Genomic DNA, 21,275 nt, shown 5'->3' with positions numbered 1-21,275 from the left:
TTCCACATTCATTTATGAAAAAAGAGAGATAAAAAGAGAGAAAAAAATCTTGCTATTACAATGTTATGGCATAAAATATACAGGACCGTACAAGTATCTTGAGCCACCCCTCATTATTTAATATTCTATGTTACAACCTGAGCAGCAACCTCATTTCCCCTCTCGTCTGTTCCAACCACTCAGCATTCAGCATCACCAGTGTACTAATCACCGTCCTGATCATCTGTCATCATCTGCATCTGTTTCTTACTGGTTCATATCTTAAGTTAGATGCTTTGTTTAATGCTGGAATGCTTTATAGGTCACTGTGTGGCTTAACAAACGAAACACATTCCTCGGAAACTGGACAGGGACTGGACTGAAAATAAGATCCTTAAATGGGAGGCAAAAAAGTCCTTCAAGAAGAACGGTTCCTCAAGACTACATTAAAAATATAGGAAAGTCTGGCTTTGGAGACAAAATTGAAAGAAATAAGTGGTTGCTTAGGACATTTGCGTAGTACTATATTAAACCAAATCATGTTCCACCATATAAATGCAGACCATATAAGTTTAAAGTGGGTGGCATTTTAATTTGCAGATTCCTTGAGTCTGTATTCAAGTTTTTCCATACCATTGAAAAATGTAGATGCTTTCGGGTAAGTGCTGCATCAAAATAATTTAATTTTTTTTTTATAGTATATTAGGATTAAAAATGCTTTTTTTTTAAATTAAAAATTTGCTAAAATAAGATTTTCCAATAATAAACATTAATATAGATAATATATTCACATTTGACCTTGGGGAAAACAGAGTATGCTTATCATTAAATAAAAACCACAGACGCGAGCACACTGCTGTATTTGTTTTTAATCCATACAGCCATACCTTAACCATACCTGAATGAAATGTTACAAGTTACTGTATGCATCAACAGCTTCAACTTGTAAGGTGAAGTCCAAAATGTTCAGGGACAAGACAAATGTACAAAAGTGACCTGTACACATTTCTCCAGGACTCAAGAATTCAGGAGGCCAGCAACTGTGGCACGATCATCAACATTGACAGTGGTTGATTCAAAACACTATTCAGGCAATGTGCATACAAAACCGTGGCTTGGTTTAGACATTATAAACATTAAAGATTCAAGTGCACACAATTACAACAACAAACTCTCCGACCGGGGGGAAATAGAGGGGCAGGGGACTTGACATCATGACATTGTTTCATTCCACCGCAAATCACTATACATTGTCACTCCATTCGCATTCAGCCAGTGACATCATCTAAGAGGGCCATCTAGAAACACTAGATCTGACACTTAGGAAATTAAAGAGAATAAAATGACAGGACTATGTTATGCTCTCGGGGCAGGGGATGCTACAAACACACAGCTCAAGGGCAAAAATGGCACGTGATCATGTCAGTCTCTGAACCAATTCTCACATCTTCGTTGTCATATTTGGTTTTGGGTTGGTTGATGTTTTTCCTCTGGCGCTACTGTCAGGCTGATGCTCTCCTTAGCGCTACATGAAGTGCATCTGAAAAGGAAAAAAGGAAAAAATATATATAGAGAGAGAGATACAGTATATCTGTCTGTTCAAAGTAATATTTCAAATAAATGTCCGCCACAGTAACGTTTCAGAATTTATATATCCCTATACTGTGTGCCGGACTAAATTATGATAAACAAGACTTTCATTTTATTTCAAAAGTAATATCTCTTAGTACATTGTCGTCTCTTCATCTATACCACTTTATCCTATGTACAGGGTCCCGTGGGGCATGGAGCCTATCACAGAGAATCCATACACAAATGCCAAACCTACTGTGCATGTCCTTGGACTGTCAGAGGTAACCAGAGTACCACCAAGCACAGGAAGAACATGCAAACTCCATGCGCACAGACACGAGGTGGGAATCGAACCCGCACCATGGAGGTGCAAGGCATCAGTACTAGCCACTTAGCCACTATGCCACCTCTGTTAAGACGTTGGGTTGATGAGTGGGCAATGAGTGGAGTGTACCTGAGTCCCGGGGACAGGGGTGAAGGGGTTGGTGGTGCGGAGAACAGGCTGGTTGTACATCACAGGCTGGGGTGCCATTAAGGGCACTGAACTCATCTGGCCCATGGGAGGAGGGATCTATCAGGAAATCAAACACAAAATGATTTTTCACAGAACAATCAGATTGGAAAAAAACAACTTAAAATGACAATAGAATAAATATGATTTACAAATTGCATATAATTCTTTCCTTGCTACAGAATGCAGTAGACATGTATTGTTTATGATTTTTGTAAACATTTCTTGTTTTGCACTACACTCACTCACTCATCGTCTATACCGCTTTATCCTGTATTTAGGGTCGCGGGGTGGGGGTGGGGGGAGCTGGCGGCTATGCCAGGAGACTTAGGACAAGAGGCAGGGTACATCCTGGACAGGGTGCCAATCCATCACCAGGCACACACATACAGTATACATACACTCATTTACACACTACGTTCACGATTCGAGAACGCCAATTAGCCGAAACTGCCTGTCTTTGGACTGTTGGAAGAAACCGGAGTACCTGGAGGAAACCCACCAAGCACGGGGAGAACATGCAAACTCCATGCACACAGAGACGGGAATCGAACCCAGACCCTGAAGGTGCAAGGCGACAGTGCTATCCACTATGCCACTATTTGCACTACACCTATAAGCTAAAAAAATTCAGGAAAGCTTACAGCCACTGATTTAGCATTGACTGGACCAAACTGATTTTCCATCACACATTCAAATCTCAACTAAACAAAAAAACATTAACAGCTCCCAGATAAACCCAGTAGTAGCAGCCATCTTAAAGCTTTCTTCTATAGCAATTAGTTGAGCATCACACAACATGAACACATCAAACAATATGTATGTGAGTGTGCTACAGTATGATACAAGAATGCAATCTACATGATGCTGAACATTACGCTACGTATTTTCCATATATAAACATTTGGTAAGATGTTTTTTTTTTTTTTTTCCTACCATCCCATATACAGGCACTTGGGGGGTTGTCATTGGAAATGCTACCGGAGCTGGTGCCTGAAAAATAAATCAATCAGTACACATGATGAAAACAAATGGTTGCAAAAGGATTTCTCACGAAGGAGTAACAAAGAGACTTACATAGCCAGTATAAATCATTCCATTCTGCAGTGAACAGATGGAAGAGGAAAAGAAATGGTACAGTTAGCCTTTAAGGCAGCTTGTGTTTGCACTTGTGTTTATCTAACACTGTCTATATTCCCGAAGAAATGTCTGGTTGAGGTTTAAAGAGGAAAAAGTTCCTACCATCTGTGGCACTGGAATAGGGGCAGGGGCCAGATGTGCGTGTCCCCAAGGTGCGGTGCCACTCATGGCTTTAGACTGCCAGTGAGATCCTCCAGTGGTTTTCTTCTCCAGGTGGGTCCACTGCATCTCTGGCCTTATGAGAAAGAATAGAAGAACTTCACCAACAAAAACTAGCTCTCATGGCAGCGAATGAGGCCTGAAATTAAATATGCAGATTTGGATTTACATTCTTTGGAGTTTAACACTGTGATTTATGCAATTCCTTTTTGTAATGAAAATATTGCAACAAATCTACTGCTTTGGAAGTGTAAAGCATTCTCATGACAGTGAAAGTTAATAATAGATTATGACATGACAAAGTCATGAAACCAAGTTTATTACTGTATTAGGTCCGAATGCTACTAAGCAGTGTTTATGATTAACTTTATCAATCCTGTTGCAGGATCAGAAAGGTTGAGGTATAAACCAATTTGTGCCAAAATGGCGAAATTTCACTTATCGCACTCTATTGGCCATAGCGCAAACCCGTTCAACTTAACACTTGACTTGATATGACAGGTCACATTTAACTATAAACAGATAAACACTTCAATGTATTGTTTATCAATAAATTCTTAATTTGACCTTTTTTACACTATACAAGAATTTAAATGTAAAGATTTCCCCTCAATAAAACTGATGCAACAATCAGTCACTTAAATCTAAAATATCTGCTTAGTGCAGGTCTTTGGCAGGGATCTTTCATTTATACAGCCAGAGATGATATGAACCATATGGCTGGACGTTTGTGAACATCTAACCAACACTCCTATGTGCTTCATGAACATCCCATTGAGGTCAGGCACTGATGTCAAGGGAAATGGCATTGTGCAGATTTGGCGCTCCAGTTCATCCCAACGGTGTCCAATTGTGCTGAGGTCAGGCTTTTGTGCAGGTCCGTTAGGTGTTTTCATGTCCTGGCAAACCATGTCTTCATGGATAGGTGCACTATCATGTTGAAACAGGTTTGGGCTGTTCGGAAATTATAATGCTACAGGACATGAAGTCATCCTGGACAATTGTTTGCTTCCACTTTTTGTGGCAACAGTTTGGGGAAGGTGCACATTATGGGTGCGATGGTCACACTTTTAGCCATATAGTGTATAGTCAAAGTGACCTATAAGGTAGAAATATCTTCTATAATGGGCTGTTAGTTGGATCTAATAAACTAAGCATCTTGAGAAAATCTTACTTTTTGGCCAGGGGTGCTCCAAAGTGCAAATCTATGAAAAACACAACACACTCAATTAGATAGGAAATGTCAAAAAGAATTACAATAAATATATAAAAAGCCAAATGAATAAAAGACCTACTGCCCACTAGGTTGGCCAAAGAGGAGTCCAGGTCATTAGTCAGTAACTTTCCTCCATTATGGAGATGTGAGCCTTGGCCGTGGACCTGTGAGGTGGGCTTGAGTAGGGGTCCTAAAAAGGACACAATCTATAGAAGGAGACAAAAGGATGGAAAATGGAATGTGTGTCCTCTGTGCCTTTACAAACTATCACATTTATTTACAAATCTTTGACTCACCAAGAGACGGTCCAGCCACGTAGAGCAAGTTAAACAGAAACAGGAAAAAATAAGTCAAATAGTAAAAATGTCAAGATGAAATATATGAAGACGTGTCTGAGTACGTATTGTGTTGATATTGTCGTGTGATGTGATATTAATCGTGTAAATCTGACCTCCCCAGCCGTTGTTAGTGGCAGGCAGGGTGCTAGTCGGAACAGGGGTGGTGAGGTTGTGTTGGAGGTCAAAATGATCACTGGTGAAACTGTGCACACTGTGGGTTCCAGATATACAGAAATATATAAAATTTTTTACACATTATGAAAAGGATATCAAATAGTAGCAATAATCGTAAAGCATCTCATAAGTTCTATTCTCAGTACCCATTTGTGAGGGGTAGATCTGGTGGGCTAGAGAGTAGCTCAGTAGCACCACTACTGGTGCAGCTGCTGTTGGCACTGCCCACGGACTGCCCGCTGGGGGACACTGTCGGGGTCTGCATGCCAATATCTTTGAGCTGTACTCCCTGTGGTGAAGTTAAAGGAAAAACAAATCAAAAAGGCTACTCTCTTTTTGGTTTCATTTGCTTTGTACATATTTAATAATGTAATTTGGGCCAGTTGACTTAAAATTTTGTGATTAACTTTCAAAACTAATATAATGTAAAAATAATAGCGACACTTATCGGTCTCAGTATTAAATTTTTGTTACTTAAATTCCACTGAATTTTGGTTCAGTATAACATATTTTATTATTTGTTTTGGTTTATTTTATTGTATGTTACAGGCATGATTTAATTTAATCTCGACGAATTTTATATTATTATTTTTAACATTAATTTGTACGTTTTTAGATGAAATCATGATTTTTCAGAATCAGTACTGTCTTGAGCCACTTCTCAATTCTTTATATTAATTAGAATTAAATTATGCCGATCAAATTAAAGAATGGGAACAAATGTTTTACTGTAGCGGGTTACAAAGTGCCTAAAGATACGATTTAAAAACCAGTTGTTTATGTAACAACCTCAGCAGCATCCTCATTTCCCCTCTCGTCTGTTCCAACCACTCAGCACTCAGCATCACCAGTATCTGCACCTGTTTCTCACTGGCTCATGCTTGAATGGTTCATAGGTCAATAATGTGGCTTAACAAGCAAAAAAAAAACATTCCTCTGAAACTGCTCAGGTACAGGGACTGGACAAAAATTGAGAAGCACTAATCCTGGAGTACTATTCCTCAAGACTACAATAACAATACAAGAACGTCTGGCTCTTTGGAAGCAGAATATAATTAAATAAATAAGGTGTGGCTCAAGACGGTTAGTTTTTTACAGTACTGTATATATTTTTTAAAATGTTTTAACTTTAGGTGAGAATATTATCTATTAATTAATGATACACGTTTTAAAAAGTCTAAGCGAATTTCAGATATATACTTATAATTATAACCAATAATTATATTTGTTACCATATTTAAACAAAAATACTCAATTTGTTGAAAAATATTTCAGTATACATTGTGTAAAAATGTATATTTTTAGTTCATTCTTATACATACATTAATTATCATACCTGGACTTGAGGAACCACATTTTTAACATAAAGTTATATATTGCCTTTACTTTCAAAAACTAACCAGTGAGACATTGAGTTATCTCACCTTTGCAGGCTGTAATCTGTTGCCCTCAGCCTCCTGAGCCTGCTGTTTCTCATCCCTGCAAACCGGAAAGGCAATAAACAGAAGTAAACAGTCTGAAACCAGATAGGTCTACCTAAAAAGGTTCACATCAAACATCATAATTTGGAAAAGTGTGATCTCATTGACTTGGCATGACCAGGGCATGGTGGTCGGTGCTAGATTGGCGAGCTTGAGACTAGATGTTGAGGCTAGATGTTTTGAGCCTGGAGCCTCTGATCCACTCACTCCTCGTCTGTACCGCTTTATCCTGTATTCAGGGCCGTGGGGGGCCTGGAGCCTCTCACAGGAGGCTTAGGTCACGAAGTGAGTTACACCCTGGACACGGTGCCTGGACACGCAGGGCACACATACACATACTCACTCACACACTACAGCCCATTAGGAAATGCCAATAAGCCTAATCTGCATGTTTTTGGATTGTGGGAGGAAACCGGAAGTACCCGGAGGAAACCCACCAAGCAGGGGGAGAACATGCAAACTCCATGCGCACAGAGATGGGAATGGAACCCAGACCCTGGAGGTGCACGGCAACAGTGCTAACCACTACATCACTGTGCCGTCCCCCCATCTACTCTACGTTTCATTATTTTGTGCATTCTGAGATGCTTTTCCACTCACCACAGTTGTAAAGAGTGATTATTTGCGTTATCGTAGCCTTCCTAACATTTCGAAACCAGTGCACCAAGCTGTTTCCACCTAAAGAATGAGTTTTTGTCATTATTTTCACCCCATTCTTTGTGAACTTTTAAGATTTACTGTGAAAAGACCAGGAGATCAACTGTTTCCGAAATCCTCAAACCAGTCCATCATCCCCACACAACCATGCCATATCTAAAGCCACTGAGATCACTGAGAATTGTTTTCGTTCTGATGTTTGATGTGAACCTCAAGTTAAGCTATTGAGCTGCTTTTTGATGATTCTACTGTATGCACTGCACCACTGCTATGTGATTGGCTGGTTGAAAAACTGCACAAATGACCATGTGTACATGTGTTCCTAATCAAGTTGGCCAGATGACTGTATCCACAATCCATGTAAAATATAACCAATTGCACCTTACTATGATCAATATACTCTATCATATGGGCCATAAATTGTGTTGGTTATATTTCTAGTCCAATCAAAGCTGACCAAATTCTAAAAAAAAAAAAGCCTTGATCTAAATCATTCTCACTGTAAACACTCTGGGACAAACTGATTAATAAGCTATGCCATGTGGAGTCAGCAGGACCCCTTTTATACTTGCATAATGAAAATGCGCTGTCTGGTAGAGACCTATTTATAAGCAAATGCTTTTTAATATCTAATAACATCTCACTGTGCTACATAATTGCTTTTTTCAGCATCAGCTGATAAGATTGTAAGGTTCGGTATAACCAGGTGAACTCTAATATGTGTTAGATACCTGTTGACGGAGGAGAGCTCTTTGATTTTCTTGCCTTCCAGAGAGGCCAGGTGTTGTTCAAGAGCTTGTAAGAGACTACTTGGGGCCTGGAAGCGATGCAGGTTGAGGAAAAGAGATATTTCAGACACGTGTGTAGACACTGAGCACAATACAAAAGCACGCAGACATCCACTCTCACAAACCCTCACACACACAAACCAACATGGAACGACATGGACGCTACTACTATACATAGAGTACATAGACTTCTACAGCTAAAAGACTCGCACTCGCTCACTTACTCATACACACAGACACAAAAGTGCACACAGACAGACAAACAGACATATACAGAGTCACAACGGGAAGTTCTGTATTACTGACATAACCTAATACTCTTCATGAGCCTCTAAAATAAAAAGGGAGACAAAGCAAAAAAGATTCAAATAGAAGATGCTTGGACATGCAAAAAATGTGTTATTTCCCATGCAAGTGTTCTGAAACTTCATACACGGCTTGTGAAGGAAACTGAGATCAAGGGCTTCTCAAAGGGGGAGACACAAATTACTAGACTTTGCAACAAACATACAAAAAAAAACAAAAAAAAAAAACAGAGGGACCTACTTTTTTTCTGACCATGCAGAGTACATTATGAAGCACAGATATAAAAAAAAGCCAAAGCGCAACCTATGAAACTTTGGATTCCACTTGGAGTTGAATTTTGCAACAAATTGCACATTTTTGTGCGTAGTTTCCTTTGAAATAGTTCAGCAAACGCATGCCCTTTTATCATCAGGAAGAGGAAATAATAATAAAAAAAACAAACATTTGGAAGCCAAAGCAGGTTATAGAGAGAAAGGCAAATGCTGGATGAGAACATGAGGTTGTGCGTTCGCTGATTGAAATGCAGCATTCTTCTTCCTTTATAGCCTATAATCAATGAGCTGTACTGGCCGATGAAGAACGTTCACTCTTCAAGAGAATGGCTTTGTTCGTACACAACATTTGCCTTTCAACGACTAGACGTGTCCACTCTGCATGCCAGTTCGAGGGAGGATTTCCATGAATAACAAAAGAACAGATTTCTCAGACAGTCTAAGAGGACGGAAAACGAGGGAAAGCCCACTGAGAAATCCGAAACACACGCGATGAGAAGAGACTGTCTTAAAACAAGAAACAAACGAAAAGATAGCAAGAAGTTAAGGAAACGGTAACATTGCTGTAGGAGTGTACAAAAGGCCAGACTATCTCACAGTATCTCTATGGTGGATTTTTTTTTTTTTTTTTTGTAAAATAGAATATTCATTTTATGGTCACGAAATATTTCCATGGATGTAACATTATGCAGGCCTTCTGAAAACTGCTTCAGCTGAAGTAAACAAGGCACTCCTTCCATTTAAAAATGTTTTTGACATGGTTAGGTACCACTGTAGTATGCCAGCTCAACACCTTCAGGAGTCCCTGTCTGATGTAAATGAAAATGTCAAAAAACGAACAAACAAACAAACAAAAATAAGCCAAATGGTTGCAAACTGAAGGGGGAGATGTGTGCCCAGCACCCCTCTGTCAGTCGGCATGGAGCGTAATTGGCATGAAATGCACAGTCCAGCATAAACTGGAGGCCTATGTTTGGCATGGCTGCTGACTATAAACTTCAGATGGTGCCAGGCAAAGTTTTGTCCCCTGCTCCAGTTTTAAGGCATTCTATTTATTGTGCACATTCACAACTCTTCCCAAAAAGCTATTAAAGCAAAAAATACCCTACCAGTGCAGAGATATATGGCAATGGTGAGTGCCTACAGTATAAAAGCTAAACACTATACCCAAAATCTCTTAGGCACGGACACCATTCGGCTATACATCAGTCTGCACTGGAAATAGAAGCCCTTTAAATTTCTCATGGATTTTACCAGTAAGAAATGGTGGCTTGAAGAGCGAGCACTTAATCTTAACATGATGACACCGCAAACCTCAATAGCCTTGAACGGCCTTTCATTCCTAATAAAAAATAAATAAAAATGCTGTGCTAATACACATGGCAATATTCAAGGCATAAGGCTTCATAAATGAGAGCTTCTGGTGACCAGCTTTAGTACCCATTTACCTCGGATGAAAACAGAAAATGCAAAACAGCACATCAGATTCCCAGGGAGAGCGCGCGGGTATGGAGTAAGTTTCTGGAGGCCCCTATCCTAAAAGTCTGGTAGATGAGGGGTAAACATAGAGGAAATGGGGGAGGCTGGGGATGGAGGTCTATGGGGTGAGGTGGTGGTGATGAGAATTTCGGGTGAAGCCACATGGCAGAAATTGAGATGAAATGTGCCACTAACCTGTGAGAGATCTGGGATGTCAACCTGATCAATTCCAACTTGCTGTGACACAAAAAAAGGAAAAGAGGGAGCAGAACAAAAAAGAAAAAAAGAAAAACAATGTGGAACCAAAAAGATCAAACAAAAGAAAACAAAACCAAAATTAGAAAAGAGGTATGTGGAGGAGGGAGGAAGAATAAAGAAAAAGAGCCATTACTCCATGCAGCGTTTGTGTGGTGGTTAAAGAAAATATGGACAACTGCATGTACAAAGAGATAGATAACAAGGATTTGGATGTTGGCTTCATGGGTGAGAAAACAATGAAATGCCATTTTTGGACATGTGAACGGAGATGAGATATTCATGACTAGGTGAGAAACATCCAAAAGAAACACACAACTAATGTTGACTTTGAAAAAAAAAAGGACAAGAAAAAATGGCATACACACATCGTTATACAAATAAAGAAATGCGCTCTTAAAGTCAACTTTAGTCTGTTTTTGGATAGCACTGCACCCAGTTCCTGAAGAGACATATTACTTAGCCAAAAGAGACAAAATAATAAAACATAATCTAGAAATCAAGCAGGATGTGCAGAATTCTTTTTTTTTTTTTGTTCCAAAAAATACCTCCATACACAGCAAGACATTATGATTTAGAAACAAACAAACAAACAAACAAACAAATAAATAAATAAATTTAAAAAAGGATCGGCTAAATTCCAGCCATGCGGCACAGTTGTCAAAAAAATAAAAAAATAAATAAAAATGGATTTTCTTTAATGCATACTCATTTTTTAAAGGCAGAGGACGACATTACTGCACGTTTATCCATCAACCTACAAAGTCCTCACTCATACAGTATCTGATCACAGTCAGAGAACGTCCATGTTGACAACTGTGCCCTGCATTTGGACTGCAAAACTGTTTTTTTTTTTTCCTTTTTTTTTTTCTGCAAAATTAAGTCAAATGACTGAAATAGTTGGTCTTCATACGAATAACACATCAATCACTGTTCTTATTGTTGCTGAGATAGACTGAGAGACATCTTGCTAACGCATGCAGTGCAGGCAGCAGAACAGGCAGAATGATGGGGGAACCTTTGGTAAAAGTTGAACCAAAAGCCAAGAGGGGCAGTAATCAGAAAAAAAGGGCCTCAATGCCCGACCAAACCCATGCATTGAGTGTATTCAGAAACATTTTACCTCTGCCACTTTGAGAAACTCTGAGAGCTTGGTCATCCTGATAAGAAACCTCTTGTATATTTCCAGGGCTTCTTTGCACTGGTGCTTCTTCATATCAAAATATTTCTCTTTGAAACGAAACAAAGTATTTAGTACAACACTGCATCTACACATAATCAAGTTAATTTGCATTCGCTATAATGTCTTATACCACAGCACTGACAAATTCTCGAATCTGATTGGTCAGGAGGTGTTGATTTATTTTAGAATATTGGCTTTAGGGCAAATATCCCGTTTAAACTGTATTATGCACTTGTTTCACAAAATGGATGATTTATATGGTCTAAATCTAATAATAATCATATTACTGTAGTTATGTTTCACTGCAATGGTAGCTCAGTGGTTAAGGCATTGGACAACGGATCAGAAAATCTAGAACTATCAAGTTGCCACTGTTGGGCCCCTTGAGCAAGGCCCTTAATCCTCAACGGCTCAGGTGTATAATGAAATAAAAAGTAAGTCGCTTTGGATGAGGGTGTCTACCAAATGCTGTAAATGTAATGTAATGTAAATCTAATATTCACTCACTCATAGTCTATACCGCTTTATCCTGTATACAGCGGCGTGGGGGGACTAGAACCTATCCGGGGAGACTTAGGATACAAGGCACATGCTGAACAGGGTGACAATCCATCACAGGGCACACATACTGTATAAACACACTCATGTGCTCATTCACACACTAATTTGGGAACGCCAAAGCCTAATCCGCATGTCTTTGGACAGTGTGAGGGAACCCCAAAGGAAACCAACCAAGCACGGGGTTGAACATGCGAAGTCCCAGCACAAGAGGGAATCGAACAAATCATATTTGTTTTTTTGTCTAGGTGAAAAAAGAGAGGATGATAAGAGAATGATAATGGTTTATAGCTGCTATATTATAATCAATAACAGTTGTGCAGGGGTTCCACAACATAAAATGTAACTATAAACAGTCAAAAACATTAAAATCTTTAATAAAATAATGCAATCAATAGGCCAATGCTGTGGTATAAGAGGGAAAAAACACTTTAAGTTTGTTCGGTAGAAAACAATCAGCTTTGCTTTATCACACCAATCCATCCACCCATTATTGATGATAGTCTTCAAATAAACAGCAACATAAATGACACCAGAAATACCGAAACTACTGTAGATGCAAACATGGGACTATACTGTATTACCTAGAAGGTTAATAACACCCTCGTTGTAAGCAGCAAATATGCGAATAGAGTCCTTGAAGAGCAGCATGAAGGCACCATTGATCACACCATTGGTCAGTACATTAGAGGTGGCCTAAAGGGGAAAATTAGATTAATGCATTTAAGTGCAAATGTTAGGATTGTCAAAGGTTTCACAGAGTTTCCTCAAGTAACAAATACAATCATGTTGTATGTGCAGCCACACCTTTTGTGCACATGATATTGAGGATATTTTATATTTTAAGCTCAAAAACCATAAGCAACATAAAGCTTTGCACCTTGCACACAGTGTGGCCAAAAGTATATGGACACCCACTGAATTATAACCATTCTTTGTCTGGTCCAAACCTTTCTGTTATAATAAGCTTGACTCTTTTGGAAAGGCTTTCCACTCCAGATTTTGGAGTATTTTGGAGATTTTTTTTTTATCTACTCAGCCACCAAAGGGTGGGATTGGGAACATGGGATTCAATCGACATTGCAGTTCATCCCAAGGGTACTTCCATTCCAACCAACCTTGTCTTCATGGAACTTACTTTGTGCTCAGGGGCACCATCATTCTGGAAAAGGTTTGGGTCACTTTTGCTCCAGCGAAAGCAAAATCTGCATAACATGTGACTGCATATAAATATAGCCTATACAATTATGCAATTTATAATATGTTGTAAAATTTGGCAGCAAAAGGCCACATACAAGTGTAATGGGAAAATATCCATATACTTTTGGTCATTAGTTTATATATACAGTCCAATCACACAACTGTTCCAATCCTGTGAACTCCATCATGTTGCCTGCGCATAGAAATGCTCTTACTTTCACTATTAAACATAGCCATGCTTTTTACTGTTGATTTTTTACCATGCAATTCACCAAGTGTTTAACTGATCACCATTCAAGATTTTTTTCTAACCATCATTTAAAGCAGGGGTCAGCAACCTTAAACACTCAAAGAGCCATTTGGACCTGTTTCCCAGACAAATTCAATTCAATTCAATTCAATTTAATTTAATTTATATAGCGCTTTTAACAATGGTCATTGTCTCAAAGCAGCTTCACAAAAAATGAAAAGAAAATTTGAAAAGAAAATTTATGTGTGAGAAAAATGTGTCTAGATAATAAGGAGATTGTCTCTGATGAGCAAGGGTGAAGGCGACAGTGGCAAGGAAAAAAAAACTCCCTGAGATGGCAATAGGAAGAAACCTTGAGAGGAACCCATCCTCATATGGGTGATAACGGATATAAATGATATAACATCATGTGTGTTATGCAGCTAAAAGTTGAAAATAACACAAGTTATTTAAATTAACATGAAGAAACAGAAAGAAAATACCTGGAGCCACAAAACCCTTTTGACATCTAAAATGAAGATCACTCTGCATATTGTTTTTCACCTTTATACTTTGTATCGAAAAGCTGTAGTGTGTTGCATTTATGAAGTCGATGCACTGCTATAGAGAACATTTTATTTCTGCATGCAACAAAAACATTTAAAAAAAAAAAAGACACTGAGTTGAAGGTTATTTTCAAATAAAATACTCAATGTCTATTTGAGTCCTCCTTTTGTTCATTAAGTCGAAAGCTGAACCTAGATTTTCCACCTGCTAACCAAAAATGCCTTCTGCTTCTGTGTGCCGTCAGCCTTTTATTGCAGGTACTGTAGCGTGCAGTCAGCTGTCAACCTGAATGAAACCAGGGCTTGACCGGTGGGTCTCGCACATCGGCGGTTGTGACGCATTCTTCGAGCGATCAAAAATTAAACACACTTTATTTTAATGTTACAAGATCACCATAATATTAACATTTATAATTACATTATAATTACCAACTAATAAATGTAAATTAAATACTTATTATTTCATTTCCAAAACCACAGGGAGCCACAACAGACGGATGAAAGAGCCACATGCAGGTTGCCGACCCCTGACTTTTGAACGTTTAATGAAATTAAATCATAAGACTTTTTTTTTTATTACTAGTTAAAGTAAAAGCATTTTCATACGCACAATGAGAAAAGAACTCAAGGGACTGGGACTAAACAGCTGTGTAGCTTTAAGAAACCACTTAGCATGGTTTATAAATCTCATCAGAAAAAAGGGCATTCATACTGCTTACCGTACAAGCCTGTGCGAGCAGTGTTATGATCTGGGATCGATTCAGTTTGTCAGGTTTAAGCAATGTTATGTACCCAAAAATTAGGTCAGCTGACTACCTGAATATAATGAGTGGCCAGGTTTTCCCATCAATGCATTTTTTCGTCCCTGATACATACTGTAACCCCCATGCAGTTGAATAGGAAATCTAGGTATTGAGACCAAAATTGTTTATTTGTACCAGGCTGTAAAAATGTTTATTTCTGTTGTAAAGTCAGGCTTTTTAACATGAGGGTCATTGGGGATTGACACATTTTTGGAGCCAGCCCCCAGTGGACATTCAAGCACCTGCCGAGAAACTGCACTTCAGCATTGGCATCCTTTTTCAAAACCAGAGGTTGCCCCTTGGTGGTGACACACAGTACAAAGTCAGCAGGTTGTAAATAGCCACAAATCTAAAGCTGATTTTAAACATTTCTGACAAGGCATACATCAGACACTGAGAGACTTTACCATGGTTCCTCTGCTCTCAATCGGTCTACACATTTTACACCTGAGAACCCATGGTAAAGCCTCTCAGTGTCTGACGTAATGTGTAAAAATATTTTACCATAGATAATACAATTTTTATAGAACGGGCTTTAATCCACTGTCACACCTCTTAAGCATGTTTACCTCAAAGTCTAGCAGAGCATCCAGCTGAGTTTGAATGATAGGGAGGGTCTTCATCAGCTTCTCTGTGCTCATGGTGCGCATCACACCATCAATCCTACAGGACAATGATAGCTTACAGGAGCTTGCATGAAACTATCAATAAAAGTATGCCTATAAAAGGATCCTCTGGCTTGTTGAGTTTTCCCCAAAAAAAAACAAAAAAAAAAAGAATCACTCTTTACTCACCCCCTCTTCATCTTGGTAAAGTCAACTGCCACCAACCTGTAGGACATGGCCCGTTCATTAAGATATCTACTATATCGTCTGATGTAGGTGGACATGTCATAACCTGTGGGAAATAAATAATCAATGTAAGTGTTTTCATTCTATAATGTTTGTCTGGACAGTGTGATGTTATTTAAAAAAATCATACACACCTTGTAATGCCCCTTTATCTATGAAATTATTCAAGTTAAAGAGTGTGCTTCTGGATGCGAGGTATTGGATGAACCTCTATTTGAAGGAAAGAAAAAACATTCGTAAGAGAACTCTCTGCAGCTATGTTAGTACTGTACATCAGGACAAAACTGAATTTCGATTTAATGATTTAGTGTTGTTGATAAAACATTGATATCATCATTTAAATAGCTTTTAACATGTTCAAATAAACTCAATCTTAAAAATGTCACAGCACATTAGTTAACCCAGTATGGACCTATAAATGGGATCGTTTATGCAATTTTATTCCTGCTCTGTAATTAAGCTCTTTGGTTACCAAGGCAACCTCGACAAGATTACCTTTTGGAACTCCTGTATTTCAGATATTCAGCGTACACCATGGTAAGCCACTTTTTAAAATGAACTCCTATTTTTTTAATCGAAATATTAAATGGTTATGCTTTCTAATTTGATTTTGAAATATGCATAAATAACATATTTTTGTGCAATACATATGACATGAATGTTAGCTTAATCTTGGTCACAGTGAAAATAATCAGTTTTATAAAAAGATTTTGAATATAATGGGTTAAAAAAAATTGTAATTCGCTTTTTTTTTTTTTTTTTTACCAGTGATAAACCTAACTTACTATAAAGAATATTTTAAGACATTTTTACTCACCCTGGGAAATTAATAAATTGTAATCGAATTGTATAGACTTTTTTTTACAAGAAATGTATATACCATGTTTACTGAAAACTGTTACCTGTTATTGCTCACTGTCATGCATAAGTGACATTGTTCAAGATCAAATATTCTATATTACAAGCAATTTTACAAATTTATTTGTGGATGCAGTAGGATTATAACACAAGTTAATTTTTTTCATAATGTGTCCGTAGAGGGTTAAAAAAAATCTAATAAAATTACATATTAACAATGCTCTAACTCTTACCTCATTGCCATACATCATAAGATGATGTGTGGTGATAAGAGTCTTGAACACCACAACCCAGCTTTGACTGGATGTCCTCTCAATCAGCGTGTCGGCCAGATGAGGTATACTCACACTCAGCTCATTGGTGCAATGCATCAAATCTGGTCATTGCACAGAAACAAAGAGAAATAACACTAATGAAAGAATACTACAAACAGGCACATATCTTGTTGCGTTGCTGAGAATGCCAATGCAAACTTCTTTCCTAACATCCCTGAGGCTTACCTTTGTCTTAAACTTGTTAACCGAGAGCTTAATTGATTACCTGGTCCCTTAATCAACTGTCTTACGAAGTTAGTCGTGAATTAAAGGAAAACACGTCTTGGTTCATGAGGTCGATGGACGCTCCTTCCACAGCTGACCCTTCTAGGCATGTCATCATCAAACAGTGGAAAATACAATTTTGGGGGATTTAATTTACTCTGGCCAGCTAGAAAGTAAATTCTTGTCTGAAATATCTTACAAGTTCCCTTTTGGGGAATGAATGGTAATATTCAATAAGCCTAGGGTTTATTTATTCATGAAACATCCACTGAGTGAGGACTTTTTGGAGGCCAAAGTAATTGGAGAGAGGAAAATGGTACAATATTTTAGGACCCTGAAGCAAGTGGAGGTTTAATGATCTTACTCAGAAACAAAATCTTCATTCCACAGTGTACAGATCTACTGCACAAGCCAAGCGGACATGTGCATTATACAGGTTAGCCAAGCTTGAGACTGAATGCACTGTTTGCAGCTTTTTCCTTGGATCTACTGACTACTGCTCTAAAAAAAAAACAACAGCTTGATGAAAGATGAATATCTCAAAATTTTCCTAGAAAATTTAACAGCTCATAAAAGATCTTCCAAACCTGAAGGAACAATCCTTCCTGAACGTTCTGCATATCAATCTTTATTATTAACTCATAATCTGGAATGGTGTACAAGATTTATTTTTATAATTATGAGTTGCCTTTTTAATCTGAAACTACTTTGATCTATATGGTGGTATTTCTCACTTTGGCTAATAGTTATCTACAGTATGCACAACACACTTTGACTACTTGCTGATAGTCCCACCAGGGGGAACACATCTCTGTCTAAAGAGACCAATGCAGCAGCGTTTTAGTCCTTTCATCTCCCTTACCTTCTCTTCTGTACATTTTCCTTAAATAGATTTACTTCCTAGGCTTCATTTTTCATGCTAATACCACCAACACAAAGTAGATCGCTAACGTGCAGAATCCTTGCCCTAACCAAATTCTGTCTTACATTTTTGAACTTTGAGTCCAGTGTTTGCTCTCTCCGCTTCTTCTATACAGGATTGCTCATTAACATGACATTAAGCATCAGTAGAAAATGTTTAGTAAAAAATCCTTTGTTTTCATTTTAGGAGCATTGCCAAAAAGCAAAGCCAGATGTTTATCTTTTGCATTTGGTATAATGTACTTGCACTGTAGCGTCGTCTCAAGGAATAACAAAAATACACCTTCAAACAACATGAACATCACTTTGAACATCCCAAAAAATTTCAATATAATGATATTTGATGTGTTTCAGGGAGACAACGTTTTCAATGTTACCTGATGATACAAACTACATTTTGGCTATGTAGTGACACAGTTCGTTATATTTTTGACAGAATAGTAAGCATTAATTATGCATCAAATGTGATTAAACATTCTGGGTATTTAAACATTAATTGATGTACAATTGAGACACAGTATAAGCTCTCCAAACCTGCATTGATAGTCATCAGCTTGTCAGGAGCATTGAGAGTAATAAAAAGCAGCACACAAGCAAAAGGTGTTGTGCAAAAAAACATTTTTGCGGGGCATTCAGATATGAAAAATTTGGATATGCACTTGATATTATACTACACTACACTATTGTTATTACTATTGTCTAGACTATTGTTATTACTATCTGAATTAAATCATGCATGTTTGAGGTGTTGGAGATTCTGGAATGGTTAACAAATCAAGGCTTTAATGCAGATACATATATTATTAGTAGCAGTAATATTATTATTATTATACATACGATTGGATTAATCAGAATGAGATGGTTATTAAATTCAACCTAACCCTGCCCTGTTGACAATAATGGCATTCCTCAGGAGCATTTCCAGTGTTGCAGTGAGGCCTCACTGGTATTTTTTGTGTGATAAGTGTGTGATTATAGGCTACTGAACGGCCCTAAAGGGGTCCTTAAGGCTTTATGGGCTGGCTGCCTTTGCTACCCTGACCTTGAGTATAATTGGAAATGATAATTGGTACCTATTAGAAGCAGTAGAATCAATAGGGTGTGAGTAAGGAGGGGAGGGAAGAAGAAGAAAAATAAATAAATTCAATAATGCAATAAAATCGACCTGTGAAGGCCAGCTGACGGTGAGGCTAGATAAATGTATGGGACTTAACCTACAGTCAAGGTGCTTCTTCTTGGGCGCGCTGACTTCGTGCGTCGTGGCCTTGCACACTGCTTTGCTGATGGCCGAGCCGCTCATGCTGTGCTGCGCCGCGGCGATCCTGTCCGTGATGGACTGTCCCGACATGATCGGCTCTTCGATGTGAGCGTGTGCGTGAGTGTGTGTAAAGAGAGAGAGAGAGAGAGAGAGAGATCGCCTTTCAGTCAATGGACGTATTCACTGCAGGGGTGGAGAGCGCGCGCGCTGGATGCGCACAGGATGCGCTGACATTCAGACGAACAGCGTGCCGATCAAGGACGAGCGCGCGCCCTGAAAAGCCCCCCGACGATCCGCAAAGTGATGAGCGATCGAAACGCGGTGCGCCTTGCGTTACTACAGTACTACCCGCAATAGGACATCACTATGGTGACTGCTTCCCTCCCGCGCCGCCGGTTAACCATGTAACTGCTGCCGCTCCGATACGACTACTAATCGCTCCGATTTACGATCGCTTGTCTTCTCCTTCTTCTTCTTGTTGCAGGTGAGTTGATGATGAGGTAAAGCTTTTCTCAGGACGCCGCAGAGCAGAACCGCTTCAGGATGAGGATGAGGATGAGGTTCAGGCTAGCTGCTTCAGTATCATTGTCAGATTCCTTCAGCCTGCATCACGAGCACACGATCGTCCAAAAAATCACCCAGTCTCACCCCAAGATGCGAATTCAGCATTTCAGCATTTCAGCATCATGGTACCCCAACTGAACAAATCCAGCGTTCGCCTCCTCCGATTCAGAGCCGGATGCTCAGCTCGGCGCAAAATGGCAGAATCAGGTGACCTGAGAAAGAGGAGGAGGAGGAGGGATGATGGAGAGAAAAAAAAAAGGGGGTGAGGGTGGGGGTGTGGGGGGGATGGTCTGTCTATCCGGGGTGGGCATCTTAAAGTGAAATTTTCATTATGCACTAAAAAAAAAAAAAAAAATCCATTTCCCTGATTTTTATTTCACACAAAGTGCCTGTCTTAGCCAACAAAAAACAAATTCATTCACAAGACATGGTTTCAAATGCCTTTATTGACCTCCACTAAAGCTTCCAAACTGTTCAGTTCATCTCCATGTACACAATAAATAAAGTCGATAAATACAGCATATCAGCAGTGAATGAATAAAAAAAAAGAAAAACCAAATAAAGAATCATATATAATATTTGACAGATACTGTATAAACCTGTGCAACATTGATTTGGTTATTGTAAAACTTAAATAAATGTTAGATAAATGTTTACTGCCCCATTTATCTCACGTTTATTACAGCAATCCTGAGCCCCTAAGTGGTCGCATCAGATCATTTTTTTTTCTAATTTGTTAATTGTGTGCACATTTTTGTAAAACAAGTGAACAGATTAGAAGAAAGAAAAAAGAACAAAATGTGAGTCACTTTTCTAGTTCGTTCACTCATTTGACTTAATTGTGCATACAATGGTAGTAGAAATGACAGATTGTTTTACCAAATTGTGCATATAAAAATATCATAAGTAGTCTTTTTTTTAAATTAAAAACTTTTGTTTATTTGGAATAAGCAAGAATTTTCAAGAAAATCACCTCCAACCCCAACTGCTCCAGCTTAACAGATTCCTACTCATACAACGCAAATAATACTGTGTCCTGGTTTGTTATTCATTAAAACATTTTTTGCATTCAAAGACTGATAAAAAAAAAAGTATTTCAGTCAGATTTGTTGCACTCCATTTCCATGCACCATTTGAAAATTTTCACTCTAAAATTAACCAAAATTGGGGGTTTGAACAAAAACAAGCAAAAAAATAAATACAATGACAAACATAACTTCAGTATTGTTTCAATGTGCAGTGCATTAAAACTGGAACACTCTGCTAGCACGCCATGGCACACTCTCAATTGCCATTCCATTGTTTTGGATTAGTATATTGACACTAATTGGACTTTGCTTTGTGTGTTATGTGCTTTACTGATTTGCTGAGTAAACCCACATCTAATGGGTTTTGGTTTTTGTTTCTGCTGATTTCAT

At 38.5% G+C, this 21,275-nt stretch overlaps 1 protein-coding gene across 2 annotated transcripts; it reads right to left on the bottom strand.

Annotated features, from left to right (window-relative positions):
* Nucleotides 1-855: 855 nt before the first annotated feature.
* Nucleotides 856-20,079, bottom strand: LOC128507990 (phosphatidylinositol-binding clathrin assembly protein-like). Of its 2 annotated transcripts, XM_053479181.1 has the most exons (19): nucleotides 19,254-20,079; nucleotides 16,809-16,951; nucleotides 15,852-15,927; nucleotides 15,661-15,763; nucleotides 15,436-15,529; nucleotides 12,653-12,764; nucleotides 11,451-11,557; nucleotides 10,268-10,309; nucleotides 7,959-8,044; nucleotides 6,514-6,568; nucleotides 5,236-5,378; nucleotides 5,029-5,126; nucleotides 4,657-4,767; nucleotides 4,536-4,566; nucleotides 3,305-3,437; nucleotides 3,140-3,163; nucleotides 2,999-3,055; nucleotides 2,006-2,122; nucleotides 856-1,519 (listed from the first exon to the last, which is right to left on the bottom strand). In XM_053479181.1, exons 1-19 carry the CDS (start codon nucleotides 19,381-19,383, stop codon nucleotides 1,505-1,507), a joined length of 1,677 nt encoding a protein of 558 aa, XP_053335156.1. In that variant the 5' UTR covers nucleotides 19,384-20,079; the 3' UTR covers nucleotides 856-1,504. The 2 variants fall into 2 exon arrangements, with proteins under 2 accessions (XP_053335156.1, XP_053335157.1); XM_053479182.1 differs by lacking the exon at nucleotides 10,268-10,309.
* Nucleotides 20,080-21,275: the final 1,196 nt, after the last annotated feature.

This window comes from Clarias gariepinus, chromosome 19 (assembly GCF_024256425.1).
Source record: "Clarias gariepinus isolate MV-2021 ecotype Netherlands chromosome 19, CGAR_prim_01v2, whole genome shotgun sequence".
NCBI classification, from domain to species: Eukaryota; Metazoa; Chordata; class Actinopteri; order Siluriformes; family Clariidae; genus Clarias; species Clarias gariepinus.
This window is presented reverse-complemented; position numbering and strand designations above follow the sequence as displayed.